Source organism: Artemia sp. Qi Xiang Cuo, chromosome 2 (assembly GCF_049724085.1).
Source record: "Artemia sp. Qi Xiang Cuo chromosome 2, ASM4972408v1, whole genome shotgun sequence".
NCBI classification, from domain to species: domain Eukaryota; kingdom Metazoa; phylum Arthropoda; class Branchiopoda; order Anostraca; family Artemiidae; genus Artemia; species Artemia sp. Qi Xiang Cuo.
The window spans coordinates 76,915,259-76,936,335 of record NC_142795.1 but is presented as its reverse complement, the minus strand read 5'-3'; the positions used below and the strand labels follow the sequence as shown (position 1 = coordinate 76,936,335).

The following is a 21,077-nucleotide window of genomic DNA, read 5'->3' as shown; positions in this document are numbered from 1 at the left end:
AAGTTTGGATGTATCGGATGGTTTTGAGGAGAAAAGGGCGTGGAGGGGGGGGCCTAGTTTCCCTCCAATCTCTTTTGACTCTTAAAAAGTGAACTAGAACTTTCAATTTCCAATCAAATGGTACCTCTTTGAAGTTAATACGAGCATCTCTTCCATAAGACCCATATATGCCACCAGGGCATAATTTACAACGCCTGCCCCCGGGCCCAGGTGGGTTGTGTCAACACCGGATTTTTTTTAATATAATCTTTGACATAAAGAAAGAAAAACGAGCAAAAATGGGGTTTTTATAGGCCAAATGAAGATACTGAAAAAACGAAGCGAATATTTCGAGAGGACAAACGCCTCTCTTCTTCAGCGCGAAACGAAACGATGTATCAATAAAAGCCAAAAATTAAAAGAATTAAAACCAAAGACCTAACAACCATAAAAGCGAGTTATTCGCCAATATCCGCGATTTGCACAAAATCCAAAAAATATGATCTGCCATCGACGGATACTAGCGAATAACTCTTTTAATTCTTTTAATTTTTGGCTTTTATTGATACATCGTTTCGTTTCGCACTGAAGAAGAGAGGCGTTTGTCCTCTCGAAATATTCGCTTCGTTTTTTTAGTATCTTCATTTGGCCTATAAAAACCCCATGTTTTCTCGTTTTTCTTTCTTTATTTTATGTCAGGCCAATGTGGTTTAAGAAATTATCTATAATCTTTTAATTATTTTTAACAAAATAGCTGTATAAAAATGTTTATTGGATGCATCTGGAAAAATAGGGTTTAGGGGGGGGGGTGGAGCTGGCTACCCTCCAACATCTTTTGAAGCTTTAAAAGTGAACTAGAACTTTTAATTTCCAATCAAATGAGCCATCTCTGAAGTTTATATGACAATGTTGTCTACACAAAACCTTATATGCCCCCAGGGCATAACTTACAACCCTTGCCCTGAGGGCTGTGAGGAAGTTGTCATCCTTAAAGACGTAATTTCCAGAGCTTAAAAGTACGTTTAATAAAATGGCTGTCTCAAAATTTTGATTGGATGTGTTTGGGGAACAGGTGGGCGTGAGAGGGGGCTAGTTGCCCTCAAATCACTTTCGACTATTAAAAAGGGCACTAGCCCTTTGAATTTCAAATTGAATGAGCCTTTTTGAAGTTTCTACGACACCGCCTTCTGTAAAAACCTTATATACCCCAGGTTACAAGTTAAAACCCTTGCCTTGAGGGTTGTGGAGGAGTGTCCTCCTCAAAAACATATTTTCTATCTGAAAATCAACTACGCTGAACAAAATGGCTATCTAAAATTTTGATCGGATGTGTTTGGGGGAATGATGGGCGTGGGGGGGGGGGCTAGTTGCCCTCCAATCACTTTCGACTATTTGAATTTCCGATTGAATGACCTTTTTTTGAAGTTTCTACGACAACGCCTTCTATAAAAACCTTATATGCCCCCAGGACATAACTTAAAACCCTTGCCCTAAGGGTTGTGGGGGAGCGTCCTCCACAAAAATATATTTTCTATCTGTAAATCAACTACGCTTAACAAAATGGCTATCTCAAATTTTTGTTTGGTTGTGTTTGGGGGAATTTTGGGGGGGGGGGGGGCTAGTTTCCCACCAAACACTTTGGACTATTAAAAAGGGCCCTAGCCCTTTGAATTTGTAATCAAATGAGCCTTTTTTTAAGTTTCTACAACAACACCTTCTATAAAAACCTTATATGCCCCCAGGGCATAACTTAAAACCCTTGCCCTGAGGGTTGTGGGGGATTGTCCTCCCCAAAGACATATTGTCTATCTGGAAATCAACTACGCTGAACAAAATGACTATCTCACATTTTTGTTTGGATTTTTTTGGGGGCATGTTGGGTGGGGGGGGGGGCTAGTTACCCTCCAATCACTTTTGACTATTAAAAATGGCACTAGCCCTTTGAATTTCCAATCGAATGATTCTTTTTTGAAGTTTCTACGACAACACCTTCTATAAAAACCTTATATGCCCCCAGGGCATAATTTAAAACACTTGCCCTTAGGGTTGTGGGGGATTGTTCTCCTCAAAAACATATTTTCTATCAGGAAATCAACTACGCTGAACAAAATGGAAATCTCAAAATTTTGATTGGATGTTTGAGGAAATGATGGGCATGGGGGGGGCTAGTTGCCTTCCAATCACTTTCGACTATTAAAATGGGGCACTAACCCTTTGAATTTCCAATCAAATGAGCCTCTTTTGAAGTTTCTACGACAACGCCTTCTTTAAAAACCATATATGCCCCCAGGGCATAACTTAAAACCCTTGCCCTGAGGGTTATTGGGGAGTGTCCTCCTCAAAAATATATTTTCTATCTGGAAATCAACTACGTTGAACAAAACGACTATCTCAAAATTTTGATTGGATGTGCTTGGGGGAATGATGGGCGTGGGGGGGGGGCTATTTGCCCTCCAATCATTTTCGACTATTGAAAAGGGCACTAGAACTCTTGATTTCCAATCGAATGAGCCCCCTTTGAAGTTTCTACGACGACCCCTTCCGTATGAAGTGCCTCTGGGGAAAAAAAATAATAAATAAGAAATAATAAAACATTGGAGCCGTATGGTACAAAACATTGGAGCCGTAACGCTACAGCGTTGAATATGATTAGACCGGCCTTAGCTACGGATTCTAGGTTATTTTTGTAGTCGGAATTGGTCAATCCGATCCTGAACATTACTTGAATGACAAGACACTAGTATTAAAATCAGTTAATTACCAATGGTGAGATTAACAGCGGTATGCAAAAAAACCTGAATTATCCAGATACAGTCGTCGTAACAAGGGAGACATAGAGGCCAAGCCATCATCCCCTCCCCCAAACCAAAATTTTCATCGAATTCTAGGCACTTTTTATTAAAATTGTCAAACCAAAGTATTTTTTAATAATTTTGAAAAAAAGAACAATGAACGGTGAATCGAATGATAGATCTTTTTTCCTCTATTTGATTTCCATGTAATTAGGAAAATTAACCCACACAATCATTCATTAATAGCAATCGAAAAATGCGGAGATTTTTTTCGTTTTTTTTTAATCTCTTTTGAGAAACTTAAACTGTGCAACTTCTATATTATATAAAATTTATACTGTAAAATGTATATTGTGTAGCACACCACCTTAAAATTTAGCAGACATTATTGAAATTCATGCCATCGGTGATAATTTGGAGAAAAAGGGGGACTAATAGATACTAATCCACATGACGGCACTAAAATGGAGTATTGTCAATCAGCCAACGAACTGGAAACTTCTGAATCAGCAACGAACTGAAATTTGGGTACATGCTAATTTATCGCAAGCGCTTTTAAAATCCAGGCATTTTAAAATGTCCAGAATTATTGAAAGTATCTGTCATATTCAAAACGAAAGATTGACGGTATTTAATATATCTGACAAAATAAACTGAAGCATTAATCTCATAGCTTTGCACAGGCTGGTTAGATGTCAGCATATTTTTAATGCGAACAGTAGATGTGAGTCCACATCATATTAGTCTGAATAATGTGCTGAAGTATATTTTACCAGTTTTTCAGCATACTCTTGACGTGTCCTCGGTCATTGATAGTGATCCACAATCCTCTTGGTCTTCTATAAATTGCGCCAAATTTCTGACAAGCAAGTCCCACAGTTGGAGTGTATACTATTGGCATCATTTCTTCAACATATTCAGATAAGAGACGGTAAAAAAGTCGCTCATTACGATCCTACAAAAACAAGCATTCTTAAGATAGAAGAGAGGAAGGTAAAAAGCAAACTTTCACTTTTTTCTTTTCTCTCTTCCACTCTTTCAGTCTCTATCCCTCTTTATCTTTCTTAGATTTTTCGATTTTCTTCTGCATCCAATGACAAAAAAGATATATAGAGATTGTTTAATATAGTATTATTTGGTATCTATGGTATTCTAATGTCGTTGTTTTAAGCTAACACATTGGCGCTTTGGTTTGATTTATTTGGCTGAACTTCTTTCTTCTAGGCCTTAAACGTTACAAGTTTATCAGAATATCTCCATATTTAGATTCCAGAAAAATCTTGGGGAATGTTCACTGTGTATTACTAATGTTAAGTTTCTCGCTCAATTTTTTTCCTATCTTCCTATTTTTCACTCTTTATCATTCTTTCTCTGTCTCTTAGATACGAAAGTAAACGCATAAAGGCACACAGGATGCATAAAGATTATTTACTATAGTGTTGCTTTGTTTCAATAGTATTCTAATGTCTTTCTTTTAACTTGAACTTTCCATTTTGTCTAATAAACAAAAACATTTTATAAAAAATATCCCCCAGCTTGAGGTGGGAGATTCAAGAAAATCTCCACTGTGTGTTAATAGCGATATTCTGGATTTAATAGTTTCTGTAGAACTATTGTCATGTCAAATCAGTCCATTCCTAAAAGCTTTGTAGAGCACAATATCAAAGAGGTTTTACGCCATCTGTATGACTAAACTTCGTCCTGGGAGCAAGTTTAGGCTTTAAATTCTATATTTTATGCTTTCTAAAGAACTTTGTCGGTTTTGTACCATAGCTCTGTTAATTTATTCACACACCTCAGTTCGGAAATATAAACACAAACAATAAATTTTGCCAAATCTTAAGGAAAAAACCAACATACATACATAAATTATCAAACCATGGTTACAGTAAGTTCAAGTCATTTAGAACTATTCGGGGTCTCCGCTTCACTTTTAAGTCACTCTAGTCTCCTGAAAATTTAGGACAGTCAGTACACCCAAAAACACCTGGAAACTTTGAAAAGCATGTGGCCCAATAAAAAGGAGCCCGAGGGGGAGATTGCCCCCTGGGGCAACAAGAAGATTTTTAAAAATGTCTAAAAAATCAAAATGACAGATACTCCCATTGAAATCCTCGGAGCAACACAGGATACTTGTTAAGAATCCAGTAAACACGCGATAAGCGAAGTTTCGTTAATGCTAATGAAAAAAAAAATAGGATGAAAATATAATAGTTCAGAAACGAATTTGGGCTATATATTTGCACATTATGGGGGGGGGGGTAAACATAGCAGATATTAAATACGTAACCCAACCTAACCTAGGTACCTTTATTTGCCCCTTCAACCTCAAAATATTAAAGTTATATATTTGTCACGGAATGAGCATTACCTCACTATCCAGCGAAAACCTGTTTTTCACTAAGCATTTTTGAGATTTCGATGTGTTCTTCCCCCCGTGTTTACTGGATTCTTAAGTAGTACCTAACCCAGTTCCTGGTAGTACTAGTCCCTTGCATCACCGGTTAGGGGATAATGAGTCACTTTTTGGTTTGATTGAAGCATACAAAATACAAGTATATAGTTATTAATTCCAAAGGACCTAGATTCAGTGCCATCTATATAGAAACAAACGCAAAAAATAGATTGCATAGCGGAAGCTCAAAAAACAAAAATTCAAGGATAAGTTAATAGAATGACCTTGAAAGCATATTATAAATGACACATCACAAGACGGACTAAAGGAATTTACTCTAGGAAATACCTCATATTTTTTAATCCATAAATACACCAGTAAAATGGATAGAAAGAAAACCCAAAAAAAATTTACACGGCTAACTGGTGATATTCAATGTTAGAAGTTTATGGTTCGTTTACACATTGCGGAAATTCATGCGGATTTAGTAATCCGTGCGGAAATTCCGTCCGTTTTCGTGCTAGAAAAAATCTCTAGCTTTCCGCAACGTTTCGGTCAAATCAGGACGGAATCTTGGCAAGATTTTTAAATGAATAAAATCATGAGTATGGATTATCAAAAACTACACGATCTTATAACTTTAGTTCAAGGCTACACCCAGCTTGTATGATCCTGCGCACCCAGGCTATAAGAAAACTACGAAAAACGGTGTCATTTGGCTCTCTATTGCTCAACAGCTTTCAGAAGAGGGTAAGAACATAGGTCATGCTGTTGCAATAATTTGAAATCTTTGCCTTAAAACGCAGCGTTATTTTAGCCATAGTTCGAACAGAAACGAACGGCTTCCCGCATGGATTTCCGCAATGTGTAAACGAGCCATTAGCAAGTAGCTCTTGACATTGGTGCTAAAATAGCTTATGTTTTAGGAATTTCAACTGAAAACTGAAAAAGTGTAAAAAGACCAATATCAAAGGAAGCAATTTTTCATGTGTTTATGCAGTACATTCTTTGTCACCTGCTTACTATTAACTGTTCGAGAACATCATTTATTGACAACACTGCCTTCGTTTTGAATAGGTCATGGTACATGGTCTATCTACTTTTTCAAGCATGACTTCCAGGATGAGGAGCGAAGAAGCTGGCTAGACTGGATTTTACAGGCTGTACTGAAATTCGTTTTCAAGTAAAAGAATTTTTACTTGCCACTCAGGTTTGACCAGAATACGTATTTCAAGCGACTTAGCGTAGCGTTTTTCTAGCCAAAAACGTCTGTATTTTGTAATGCGAGCATAGTTTGTGCCAAATTTCGAATTCTTAAAGTCTCTCTAGGTGAACACTCGTTATGAGTGTTTTTAATGTTGAGGTATTGAGGTCTGAGGTTTCGACTCAAGAAACTGAGTATTTTTAACACTAGACTTGCGGAAATAATTACTTTAGACCAACAGACGCTTAATTATACCCAGTTCTACTTGATATATTGCTTTCATCGTTGTCGTTGTTGATCAATATTAATTAAAAAAACTTTTTCCACAAAATAAGTTTTCAAACAAAAGTAAAGAACTCATCGCATCGATAAATAAATGAAACCCAAAACGAACAGAAATTAAAATAAATAATCGAGTAAAACTCAAAACGAGCAGAAATTAACATAAGTTGGGCGCAAAAACCTTGTGCCTTCCCAAGGCCAGAACAAAATTTGCACTTTACTGAAAAAATACAAATGAATGTGCATTGTCAGTTTAATATACATAAACTGACATTTAGTAATCAAAATATTAAAATTATTTGATTTATTAAAGTTATAAAAGTAAAAACATGTATATTTTTTCAGTAAAGTGCAAATTTTGTTCTGGCCTTGGGAAGGCATAGGGTTTTTGCGCCCAGCTTTTGTTAATTTCTGCTCGTTTTGAGTTTGACTCGGTTATTTATTTTAATTTCTGTTCGTTTTGGGCTTCATTAATTTTTCGATGCTGATTTAAGGTAGTTTCGAGCTTGGTAGATTATTTTATTTTTTTTTGCTCATTTTTTGTTTAATGGAGTTCTTTACTTTTCTTTGAAAAACTTATTTTGTGGAAAAAAATTTTTTTTAATTAATTTCTGTTCGTTTTATATTGAAATAGTCTTTTCAGGGAAAAAGAAAATAACACTTTAAATCTTTTTGTTTTATTAAGACTTTATAGTTTGGCCTGCTATTTGTATGCTGGAGAAAATTTTTCAGCAATTTTTAACAACATACACCATTTTAAAAATCTGGACATAAATAGTACTGTTTAACTTAGTTTCATACCTCCTCTAGTTGACCTGAAATGGAAAACAAGATACCATCCGCAAAATATCTGTTTACTTTCTTTGATAGCTTTGATACACTTCGCATCTCCTACTATTTTGATTTGGTTGAATTTTAAGAGTAGAAGTAGCCTCGAAAGTTTGAACATAATACCCTCAGTCGTTCTTGGGATACTGAAGAGAAGCCTTATTGGGAATTAGCATTATCACAGTGCATTTTGATTTAATCTTAAGGCAACATTCAGTTTTTAAACATAATGAGCAAATGGGAGGGTGGGAGTGGAAGGGGGATTAGTTGCCGTCCAATCAGTTTTGACTATTAAAAAGGACATCATCCCTTTCTATTTTGAATCGAATGGGCCCCTTTCGAAGTACCCACGACAACTCCTTCGATACGAAGTGCCCTGGTCTAAAAAACAACAACAACAAAAAATATTACTAATCCCTTCCGACTATGAAAAAGGGCACTAGCCCTTTGAATTTCAAATCGAATGAGCCCTTTTCTGAAGTTTCTACGACAACGTTTCTATATTGAATTGAAGTTATCAAGTATTTTGGTCAATAGGTTGCATAGGTTGCATCAAGACTGGGCTGGGTATAAAGACCTTAAATACCCCCAGGGCATAACGTAAAACCCTTGCCCTGAGGGCTGTGGCGGAGTATCCTCCTCAAAACATATTTTCTTTCTGGAAATCAACTACGCTGAACAAAATGGCTATCTAAAAATTGGTATTGGATGTATCTGGAGGAATGATGGGCGTGGGGGGGGGGCTAGCTGCTCTCCAATCCCTTTTCAACTATTAAGAATAGAAGTAGCCTTTTGAATTTCCAATCGAATGAGCTTTTTTTTGAAGTTTCTATGACAACGCCTTCTATAAAAACATTTTATGCCCCCTGGGCATAACTTAAAACCCTTACCCTGAGGGTTGTGGGGGAGTGACCTCCTCAAAAATATATTTTCTATTTGGAAATCAACCGCGCTGAACGAAATGACTATCTGAAAATTTTAATTGGATGTGTTTGGGTGAATGATGGACATGGGGGGGGGGGGGGTAGTTGCCCTCCAATCACATTCGACTATTAAAAAGGGCACTAGCCCTTTGAATTCCCAGTCAAATGAGCCCCTTTTTAAGTTTCTATGACAACGCCTTCTATAAAAACCTTATATACACCAGGATATAACTTAAAACCCTTGCCCTGAGGGTTGTGGGGGATTCTCCTCCTCAAAAACGTATTTTATATCTGAGAAATCAACTCCGCTGAACAAAATGGCGATCTGAAAATTTTACGTGGGGGGGGGGGCTAGGTGCCCTCCAATCACTTTCGACTATTAAAACGGGCAATAGCCGTTTTAATTTCCAATCGAATGAGCCTTTTTTGAAGTTTCTACGACAACGCCTTCTATAAAAACCTTATATGCCCCCAAGGCATAACTTAAAACCCTTGCCCCGAGGGTTGTGGGGGAGTGTCCTCCTCAAAAAAATATTTTCTATCTGGAAAAAATTACGCTGAACAAAATGGCTATCTCAAAATTTCGATTGGATGGGTTTGGGGGGATGAGAGGCATGGGTGGGGGCTAGTTGCCCTCCAATCACTTTTGACTACTAAAAAGGGCACTAGCCAGTCCAAGTTCCAATCGAATGAGCCCCTTCCGAACTTTCTACGACAACTCCTTCGATACGAAGTGCCCGGGTATAGAGAAACAAAAAAACAAAAAAAACAACACATTGTACCCACATCGTTCGGGGGGGGGGGCTAGTTGCCCACCACTAACTTCCGACAATTAAACATGGAACTAGGCCGTTAATTTATAATCGGATGAGCCTTTTTTGAAGTTTATACGATAATGCCTTCTACGAAAACCTTATATGCCCCCAGGGCATAACTTAAAACCCTTGCCCTGAAAGTTGTGGGGGAATGTACTCCTCAAAAACATATTTCCTATCAGGAAATAAACTACGCTGAACAAAATGGCTATCTCAAAATTTTAATTGGATGTATTTGGGGGAATGATGGGCGTGGGGGGGCTAGCTGCCCTCCAATCACTTTCGACTATTTAAAAGGGCACTAGCCCTTTGAATTTCCAATCGAATGAGCTTTTTTTGACGTTTCTACGACAACGCCTTCTATAAAAACATTATATGCCCCCAGGGTATAACTTAAAACCCTTGCCCTGAGGGTTGTGGGAGAGTGTCCTCCTCAAAAACATATTTTCTATGTGGAAATCAACTACGCTGAACAAAATGGCTATCTCAAAATTTTGATTGGATGTATTTGGGGGAATGAAGGGCGTGGGAGGTGGGGGGGCTAGTTGCCCTCCAATCACTTTCGACTATTAAAAAGGGTACTAGCCCTTTGAATCTCCAATCGAATGAGCCATCTTTGAAGTTTCTACGACAACGCCTTCTATAAAAACCTTATATGCCCCCAGGGCATAACTTAATACCCTTGCCTTGAGGGTTGTGGGGGTGTGTCCTCCTCAAAAACATATTTTCTATCTGGAAATCAAATACGCTGAACAAAACGGCTATCTCAAATTTTTGATTGGTTGGGTTTGGGGGAATGTTGGGCGGGGGGGGGGGCTAGTTGCCCTCCAATCACTTTCGACTATTAACAAGGGCACTAGCCACTCCAATTTCCAATCGAATGAGCCCTTTTCGAAGTTTCTATAGCGAGTCCTTCGATACGAAGTGCCCGGGTATGGAGAAACAAAACCCGAAAAATAACATATTATGCCCACATCGTTCTTTACATAGGCAGCGCTAGCGCGCTGCCTATGAAAAGGTGGCCGTGAAAGGAGGGTTAGTTACCGTCCAATCACTTTCAACTATGAAAAAGGGCACTAGCCCATTGAATTTTCAATCGAATGAGCCTTTATTGAAGTTTCTATGACAACGCCTTCTATAAAAACCTTATAGGCCCTCAGGGCATTGACTAAAACCCCTTCCTTCAAGGTTGTGGGGTAGTTACTTCCACACAATCATATGGTTCATCTGGACCACAACTCTGGTTCACATATTACCTATCTAATCCTTTTTTGGTGAGATGTGTGGGGGAAGGATGGGCTTGGGGGGGGGGGATTAGTTGTCCTCCAATCAATTTCGACTATTAAAAAGGGCACGAGCCCTTTGAATTTCCAATTGAATGAGCCTTTTTTGAAGTTTCTACGACACTGCCTTCTATAAAAACCTTATATGCCCACAGGGCATAACATAAAACCCTTGCCCCGAGGGTTGTGAGGGAGTGTCCTCCTCAAAAACATATTTTCTATCTGGAAATCAACTACGCTGAACAAAATGGCTATCTCAAAATTTTGATTGGATGCGTTTGGGGGAATGATGGAGGCGGGGGGGGGGGCTAGCTACCCTCCACTTTCGCCTATTAAAACGGGCAATAGTCGTTTGACTTTACAAACGAATGAGCCATTTTTTAAGTTTCTAAGACAACGCCATTTATAAAAAACATATATGCCCCCAAGGCAAAACTTAAAAACCTTGCCCTGAGGGTTGTGGGGGCGTGTCCTCGTCAAAAATGTATTTTATATCTGGAAAACAAAAACGCTGAACAAAATGTCTATCTCAATATTTTGCGTGGGGGGGGGGGCTAGTTTCCCTCAAAAAACTCTCGATTATTAAAACGGGCACTAGCCGTTTTAATTTCAAATCGAATGAGCCTTTTTTGAAGTTTCTACGACAACGCCTTCTATAAAAACCTTGTATGCCCCCAAGGCATAACTTAAAACCCTTGCCCCGAGGGTTGTGGGGGTGTCCTCCTCAAAAAAATATTTTCTATTTGGAAAAAATTACGCTGAACAAAATGGCCATCTCAAAATTTTGATTGGATGTGTGTTGGGGAATGATGTGTATGGGGGGGGGGGCTAGGTGCCATTCAACCACTTTCGACTATTAAAAAGGGCACTAGCCACTCCAATTTCCAATCGAATGAGCCCTTTTCTAACTTCCTACAACAAGTTCTTGGATACGAAGTGCCCTGGTATGGAGAAACAAAAAAACAACACATTATGCCCACATCGTTCGGGGGGGGGGGGCTAGTTGCCCTCCAATAACTTTCGACTATTAAACAGGGAACTAGCCCTTTGAATTTCCAATCGAATGAGCCTGTTTTGAAGTTTCTACGACAACGCCTTCTATAAAAACCTTGTATGCCCCCAAGACATAACTTAAAACCCGTGCCCTGACGATTGTGGGGGTGTGTCCTCCTCAAAAAAATATTTCCTATCAGGAAATAAACTACGCTGAACAAAATGGCTATCTCAAAATTTTAATTGGATGTATTTGGGGGAATGATGGGCGTGGGGGGGGGGCTAGTGTCCCTCCAATTACTTTCGACTATTAAAAAGAGCACTAGCCCGTTGAATTTCCAATCGAATGAGCTTTTTTTGAAGTGTCTACTACAACGCCTTCTATAAAAACATTATATGCCCCCAGGGAATAACTTAAAACACTTGCCCTGAGGGTTGTGGGAGAGTGTCCTCCTCAAAAACATATTTTCTATGTGGAAATCAACTACACTGAACAAAAGAGCTATCTCAAAATTTTGATTGGATGTGTTTGGGGGAATAAAGTGCGTGGGAGGTGGGGGGGCTAGTTTCCCTCCAATAAATTTCGACTATTAAAACGGGTACGAGCCCTTCGAATATCCAATCAAATGAGCCTTTTTTTAAGTTTATACGACAACGCCTTCTATAAAAACCTTATATGCCCCCAGGGTATAACTTAATACCCTTGCCTTGAGGGTTGTGGGGGAGTGTCCTCCTCAAAAACATATTTTCTATCTGGAAATCAACTACGCTGAACAAAATGGCTATCTCAAAGTTTTTATTGGATGTGTGTGGGGGAATGCTGGGCGTGGGGGGGGGCTAGTTGTCCTCCAATCACTTTCGACTATTAAAAAGGACACTAGCCACTCCCATTTCCAAGCGAATGAACCCTTTTCGAATTTTCTATAGCGAGTCCTTCGATACGAAGTGCCCGGGTATGGAGAAACAAAACCCGAAAAACAAGACATTGTGCCCACATCGTTCTTTACTTAGGCAGCGCTAGCGCGCTGCCTATGAAAAGGTGGGCGTGAGAGGAGGGTTAGTTCCCTCCAATCACTTTCAACTATTAAAAAGGGCACTAGCCCTTTAATTTTCCAATCAAATGAGCCTTTTTTGAAGTTTCTACGACAACGCCTTCTATAAAACCCTTATATACCCCCAGGGCAGAACTATAAAACCCTTGCCCCGAGGGTTGTGGGGGAGTCTCCTCCTAAAAAAGCTATTTTCTATCGGAAAAACAACTACGCTGAACAAATTGGTTATCTAAAAATTTTGATTTGATGGGTTTGGGGGAATGATGGGCGTTGGGGGGGGGGGGGCTAGTTGCCCACCAATCACTGTCGACTACTAAAAAGGGCACTAGCCCTTTGAATTTCCAGTTGAATGAGCCTGTCTTGAAGTTTCTACGACAGTATCCTCTATAGAAACCTTTTATACCCCCAGGGCATAACTTAAAACCCTTGCCCTGAGGGTTGTGGGCGATTGTCCTCCTCAAAAACATATTTTCTATCTGGAAATCAATTACGCTGAACAAAATGGCTATCTCAAAATTTTGATTGGATGCGTTTGGGGGAATGATGGAGGCGGGGGGGGGGGCTAGCTACCCTCCACTTTCGACAATTAAAACGGGCAATAGTCGTTTTAATTTCCAATCGAATGAGCCATTTTTTAAGTTTCTATGACAACGCCATCTATAAAAACCTTATATGCCCCCAGGGCATATCTTAATACCCGTGCCCCAACGGTTGTGGGGGAGTGTCGTCCTCAAAAAAATATTTTCTATCTGGAAAAAAATACGCTGATCAAAATGGCTATCTCAAAATTTTGTTTGGATGTGTTTGGGGGAATGATGGGCGTGGCGGGGTGGGGGCTAATTGCCCGCCAATAGCTTTCGACTACCCTTGCCTTGAGGGTTGTGGGGGCGTGTCCCCCTCAAAAATAAATTTTATATTTGGAAATCGACTACGCTGAACAAAATGGCTATCTCAAAATTTTGATTGGATGTATTTGGGGGAATGATGGGCGTGGGGGGGGGGCTAGATGCCCTCCAATCACTTTCGACTATTAACAAGGGCACTAGCCACTCCAATTTCCAATCGAATGAGCCCTTTTCGAAGTTTCTATAGCGAGTCCTTCGATACGAAGTGCCCGGGTATGGAGAAACAAAACCCGAAAAACAAAACATTGTGCCCACATCGTTATTTACTGAGGCAGCGCTAGCGCGCTGCCTATGAAAAGGTGGGCGTGAGAGGAGGGTTAGTTCCCGTCCTATCACTTTCAACTATTAGAAAGGGCACTAGCCCTTTGAATTTCCAATCAAATGAGCCTTTATTGAAGTTTCTACGACAACGCCTTCTATAAAACCCTTATATACCCCCAAGGCATAACTTAAAACCCTTGCCCCGAGGGTTGTGGGGGAGTTTCGTCATCAAACACATATTTTCTATCTCGAAATCAAATACGCTTAACAAAATAGCTATCTCAAAATTTTGATTGGATGGGTTTGGGGGAATGATGGGCATGGGGGACGGGGAGGGGGACTAGTTGCCCTCCAATCACTTTCGACTATTAAAAAGGGCACTAGCCCTTTGAATTTCCAATCGAATGAGCCTTTCTTGAAGTTTCTACGACAACGCCTTCTATAAAAACCTTATATGCCCCCAGGGCATAACATAAAACCCTTGCCCTGAGGGTTGTAGGGGAGTGTCCTCCTCAAAAACGTATTTTCTATGTGGAAATCAACTACGCTGAACAAAATGGCTATCTCAAAATTTTGATTGGATACGTTTGGGGGAATGATGGGCGCGGGGGGGGGGGCTAGCTACCCTCCACTTTCGACTATTAAAACGGGCAATAGCCGTTTGAATTTCCAATCGAATGAGCCTTTTTTGAAGTTTCTACGACAACGCCTTTTATAAAAACCTTATATGCCCCCAAGGCATAACTTAACACCCTTGCCCCGAGGGTTGTGGGGGAGTGTCCTCCTCAAAAAAATATTTTCTATCTGGAAAAAATTACGCTGAACAAAATGGCTATCTCAAAGTTTCGATTGGATGTGTTTGGGGGAATGATGGGCGTGGCGGGGGGGGGGGGCTAGTTGCCCTCCAATAACTTTCGACTATTAAACAGGCCACTAGCCCTTTGAATGTCCAATCGAATGAACCTTTTTTGAAGTTTCTACGACAACGCCTTCTATAAAACCTTATACGCCCCCAGGGCATAACTTAAAACCCTTGCCCCGAAGGTTGTGGGGGATTGTCTTCCTCAACAACATATTTTTTCTTTAAGCATATACTCCTATGGACACAATGGCAAACCCAAAATTGTGATTGGATGCGATTGGGGGTCTACTGAGCGTGGGGGGGGGGCTAGTTACACCCGATACAATTTTTACTATTAAAAAGGATATTATCCCTTTGAATTTTCAATTGAATGAGCCTTTTTTGAAGTTTCTATGACAACGCCTTCTATAAAACCCTTATACGCCCTCAAGGCATAACTTAAAACCCTTGCCCCGAGGGTTGGGGGGGAGTGTCCTCCTCAAAAAGATATTTTCTATCTGGAAATTAACTACGCTGAACAAAATGGCTATCTCAAAATTTTGATTGGATGTGTTTGGGGGAATGATGGGCGTTGGGAGGGGGGCTAGTTGCCCTCCAAACACTTTCGACTACTAAAAAGGGCACTAGCCCTTTGAGTACCCAATCGAATGAGCCTTGTTTGAAGTTTCTGTGACAACGCCTTCTATAAAAACCTTATATGCCCCCCAAGGCATAACTTAAAACCCTTGCCCCGAGGGTTGTGGGGGAGTGTCCTCCTCAAAAAGATATTTTCTATCTGGAAATCAACTATGCTGAACAAAATGGCTATCTCAAAAATTTGATTGGATGTGTTTGGGGGAATGATGGGCGCGGGGGGGGGGGGAAGGGGGCTAGTTGCCCTCCAATCACTTTCCACTATTAAAAAGGGCAATAGCCACTTCAATTTCCAATTGAATGAGCCCTTTTTGAACTTTCGACGACAACTCCTTCGATACGAAGTGACCGGGTATGGAGAAAAAAAAAAAAGAAAAAAAAAACAACACATTGTGCCCACATCGTTCTTTACTTAGGCAGCGCTAGCGCGCTGCCTATGATGAGGGTTCAACTAAAATGTCCTGAGGACCACGAATTTTTTTCATTTAGCGTCCATGTTGTACGAACTTGAAAAATAAAATTTCAAGAAAAAAAGAATTCTTTATGAAAACCCAGCTTATCGTTTGCACGCGTACGCGATAAAACGCTTGAAGAAAAAACAACGGTTTACAAGTCCTAATACTATTCTTGCGAATTTCAGTCTTCTTAAAAATTAAAATTTTATTTCTGATGTTTTCCCCCCTTCTTTTAGGAATTGGCAAGAGTCATTACTCAGAATGCTGGAAAACAAATTTACACAATTTTATCTTATAAGACAGCTAGAGAATTTAAGCTGAGATTCCATTCATTTAAAAAATATTTTTACATTTACAGCCATTTTCACTCATTTTTGAATTCCAACCTCCCCCCCCCCAATATGTTCTGTTTCATTCCAAAAATCACACGAGGAAAATATTAAAAGCCGGAACCTCCTAGAAACTTTTTTTTTTTATGAAACGAGCCGAGAATTTTCTATGGCAAAAAATAAAGAAAACATTTCGTTTTTTACCTCCTGGTAAGGGAAATTTCCTCCCGTGTAACATTTTTGAACATTAAAGATGCATAGCCACTCCTCCTTCCCTGACCTGCTTGGCTCAGAATGAGACTCCATATGAACTTTCACGTTCATAGATGAATCAGAGGTTTATATTGACTTTGACATCTTTGAGGTCATGAATTTGAGGTCGAAATTGAGGTCATACATGGGTATAAGTGTTCTATATTATAAAGTATATATCATATAATAATAAACGCATTAATAAATCTTATCCAGCTATGCAACACAACCAGACAAAATACAGTACTACTTGTTGACAGTACCCCCCCCCCCCTCAAATAAAAAGTTCGTGTATAGAGCATTTTACTAAGCATCTTCTAATTTAGATTCTGAAGGGGTTCATTTTCGCTTTGGCAGCTGAATTTTGCACACACCGGATAAAGAACTGCCTTCATATAGGAAAATAATCGTTTCTTTCCTGTTTCGAATCAGAGCCAGGGCCTAATCTAAAGCTTTGACGCTTCTAGGCCCTTTTTGGAGAAATCCCAGAAAATTCTGGGATAGTGGAAGTACTGAACAGGACACAACCGATGAGCCAAAAGTAATGAAAGAGAGAGGTAATACCAAACTCTCTGTGGCTACCATCTGTGGGAGACATCTGACAGTTTAAAAGTGGCAACAAAACTCCTGTGTTGTTTTAAAATCACGTTTCTGCGAATAGGTAGCGCGGTGGCGGAATCCACCTGGCACTTTGACGATAAATCACATCAGTCCAGTTTGCGTAAAGAAAAAAATACTCAGTGATAATTCATTGCACCCCCTGGCATTTTGCTCCCCAAGGCCCGGGCCTAATGAGCCTTTTGGTAAATCTGGCCAGATAAGAGTTAAGACATTTTATTCTCCGGTCGAAAAATCTGCGTTTAAACCAATGAAAGCCTTCTCTTTATGCACATGTAAGAATCCACTATTGATACTTTTTCTTAGGTATACATATAAAATAATTGTTTAAAGTACTATGGTTACTTCTTACGATAAGGAAGTTTTCTAGGACAATGTCGGTGAACTTCTCTTTCAATTAGACATGTCAGCCGGAATTTGCCTGACGACGTCACTTGTTTTTTTTGTTTGTTTTTTTATCCGACAAAACTGTCTCCCATCAGAACTTATTCGAGTTCGGCCCTTCGGGGCTTGTGATAGAAATATTTCAAAATAAATATCTTAACTTAGCTTAAGATTGTAGAGTGACTTCTGTCAATTAAGAAATGTGCAAAGAACAAGCGATTAATGCTTTCACTATGATCTGGTAATATTTTGCAATTACAATAATCTGGATATCGAAAATAAACTTTCTAGTAGGGTAGGGCAACTACCCACAAAGGTCGAGGACATGACAATCTTCTGCAATAGATTTTTCTTAACCTCTGATTCGAAAAAGAAGACTTTCTGAATTTTTCATAAAGTGTCCTCTGTTAGGACTTAGCTTGAAAATGCAGCAGGAAGCTGAACTTGTACAGACGCAGAAGTGCGCAAAAAAAAGCTATCAATGGTTTTACGACGATTTAGCAGTATTTTGTTTCTACAAAAAATCAGATATAGACAAAACTACCCACCAAGCTCAAGGGAATGACAAACTTTCTGCAACCATCTTACAAATAGTTGGCTCAAAGTAAGTGGCTATCTTCACAGAGAATCTCTATCACAACTTGGCTAAAGGATACAGCAAGAAACAGGAAGTGTCAGTTAAGAAGTGCACACAAAACTAGCTATTAATACTTTCAAGATGATATTGCTGCATTTTTCAACCCTAACAAGTTGCATATTTATAAAAAACGCTTTCCAGTAGGTTGAGGTAACAGCCCACAAAGGTCAAGGCAAAGACAACCTTCTACAAGATCCATATGCAACCTTCTACAAAGACAACCTACAAAGGTCGAGGCAAAGACAGCCTTCTACAGATTGTGAGATTCAGCAAACTAGGCTTCGGCCATCCTTCACAAAGTCCTGGTCTGTTCTTTTACGATGCTTTGCAATTGACATTACAGAGAAACTATACTCCAAGGCATTTCCATGTAGTCTATCTGACCAGCATTAACCTACTGAAACATACGTATTTGCACAGTGTTACTCATGAGCTGCATAACACTATAGCTGATTGAATAGCCTAATCAACGGAAGCAGTTAAACCTACTGGCAGACAAAATAAAAAAAAAGCACTTTGTTATTGAATAAATAATGGCGCACAAGGTGCCCTGCATGTTAAAACTAAATAACTTACCCCGAGCCCCATGAGGTAGATGTATTTGTTCAGGTCTTCATTATATCTATCAAAATTTAGTTTACAAAGTTGAACTTGCTCTTCCATTGTCTTGAAACGGGGTGGTATAAGCCCATGAATGCCTAGTGCTTGCCGTTCTTTCAGCGTAAAGGCCATTCCCTGAAAAAAATATAAATATATAAAGTCAGAAGCACATAGGCAAATTTTTTGGGGGCGTATTGACAGTTTTTTAGAGTGAGGGGGGGGGTCTTGAATGCCAAAATGAAGAGAAACTAAGGGAGGGAGAGAAGAAAAAAAGAGACAAAGCAAGAGTAAGAGAGAAAGAGAGAGAGAGAGAGAGAGAGAGAGAGAGAGAGAGAGAGAGAGGGACAGAGAAAGAAAGAGGGAGAGAGAGAAATAGAGAGCAAGAGAGCAAGAGAGAGAGGAAAAGAAAGGGATAGAGACATACAATAGGATGAGAAAGGAGAATGATAATTTTTTTCATCATTTTAGTAATCTTTCTTATGTAACTGATTCTTAAATGGACATAAAGATGAAGAATCCAAGATTACAGCTAGGCTTAATTCTAGAAGCTGTAGGAAGAGTTAGCCACAAAAGAATTGAAATACTTTTTTCTCGTTTTCCTTAATTAATGCTACCAGAGGCGTAACTAGGTTGGGAAAAGGATATACACCAATAGTAGAGGTTCTCGATCGTTAGAATAACGACATTTAAGCTAGTTACATCACAGGGGCTTATACGAAATACTTATGCTTTGAAAAAGTCAAATGACAGATATAATTAGACCCCGGCGCCGCGCCGATGAAGGAAGACCAGCGGCGGCGGGGCCAAAAACAGCACACCGCGCCGCACCGCCGGTAAGAAGTCGGCGGCGCGCCGCCGGTAAGATTTTGGCGGTGCGCTGCCGGCGCGATCAATGTTGACCGCAAACATTAATGTTTTCATCAGTCTTTCTCAGATCACAGCTTAAATTCGCAACAGATTCGAGCCTATTCATGAGTTCAAAAATTCACAAGTCACTGGCTGGAAACTGGTCTTCTTCGTTATTCATCAAGAGAAGTAGAAATCTCGTAGAAACGAAATGGCTGTGGCGTATCAGAACCCTTGCATAATACGAGTAGTTGAAGTATCTATTAGCTATTTATTCTTAACATAAATAATTATAAAAATTAGCAGTTTTTGTCATTGAGCAATACTGCATACAAGACTTCAAATACTGCATCACAAATTCCGTCAGTTATATGGGTAGAAACTTTGAATATAACTTTGAACTTAAAAGCTTAATTTCGTCATAATTTTCTTAGCCTATATTTGCTTTGTCACATTAAAAACAGTTGAAATGCGCGACTTTGATATTGATTGTTTTTTTTTTTGCTCTTTTGGATTCCTTGTATTAAAAACTGGTTTTTAATTACAATTAAAAAAAAAATGCATTTTAAAGTTTTTTTTGGCTTCTTTATAGAATATATGTCATTCAGGCTAAGGCTGAACTGCTGCTTTTTTTTATCAAAAATTCAAAAAAATTCACAAGTCACTGGCTGGAAACTGGTCTTCTTCGTTATTCATCAAGAGAAGTAGAAATCTGGTAGAAACGAAATGGCTGTGGCGTTTCAGAACCCTTGCATAATACGAGTAGTTGAAGTATCTATTAGCTATGTATTCTTAACATAAATAATTATCAAAATTAGTAGTTTTTTTCATCGAGCATTACTACATATAAAATTTCAAATACCGTATCACAAAATTCGTCAGTTATGTGGGTAAAAACTTTGAATATAACTTTGAACTTAGAAGCTTAATTTTTTCATAATGCACTTTGCCTATAGCTGTTTTGTCACCTTTAAAACAGTTGAAATGGGCGGCTTTGATATTGATTGTTTTTTTTTTGCTGTTTTGGATTCTTAAGAAGCCTTCTTCTATTAACAACTGGTTTTTAATTACAATTTAAAAAAAACATATTTTGAAGTTTTTTTTGGCTTCTTCATAGAATATATGTCATGTAGGCTAAGGCTGAACTGCTGCTTTTTTGTCGCTTTTGGCTGCTCTTTTGGATATTATTAATTTTTTTCTTTTGGGGATTCATTCTAAATTATTCACTGATAAATACCTAATATCGGTCAAATTATAAACTTTATCTAAAAGGATTAAATTTATCAAACTGAAAAATACATTATGAACACTTTGCATCAGAACACTTTAATTCCAATGACACAAAAAACACTCAATAGTTTATTCGCTATGAAGAAAAATGAAGTGCTAGATATTTTTTTAGGTAAAAAAATGAAAAAGCTCGTTTGTTTTAAGTGTAATTAAATGAAACGATATGCAGACTGAAGTAGTTCCAGGAATGTATCGAAATGTTCATCATAGTTCGTCACTTTTAATCCAACCAAAATGTTAGGACACTTAGTATCAGTTATTGAGTTTAAGCTTTGATTTTCAAATGCTCACAAGAATTACCAAATTTAAGAAAGTCTCAGCAATAAATCCCCTGTGGTCAAAATACTTAGACTCCTCGTTGACCCCCACCCAGGCTCAAAGCTTTTGCTATGGTAATTTCTATGGAATCTCCAAAGAGTTTCTTTTTAAAATAGCTTTCAAGCATAGTTAGGGGTATTT

General features: G+C 38.9%; 1 protein-coding gene across 3 annotated transcripts in view; it reads right to left on the bottom strand.

The window, feature by feature from the left end:
* Positions 1 to 21,077, bottom strand: part of Men-b (NADP-dependent malic enzyme b, mitochondrial) — a 270,075-nt gene that overhangs the window by 145,741 nt on the left and 103,257 nt on the right. For all 3 annotated transcript variants that reach the window (XM_089103272.1, XM_089103274.1, XM_089103273.1), the window contains exons 3-4: positions 18,459 to 18,617; positions 3,545 to 3,726 (exon numbers count right to left, since the gene is read on the bottom strand). In XM_089103272.1, coding sequence (XP_088959398.1) covers positions 3,545 to 3,726; positions 18,459 to 18,617 — 341 coding nt within the window. The remainder of the gene's footprint in view (positions 1 to 3,544; positions 3,727 to 18,458; positions 18,618 to 21,077) is intronic.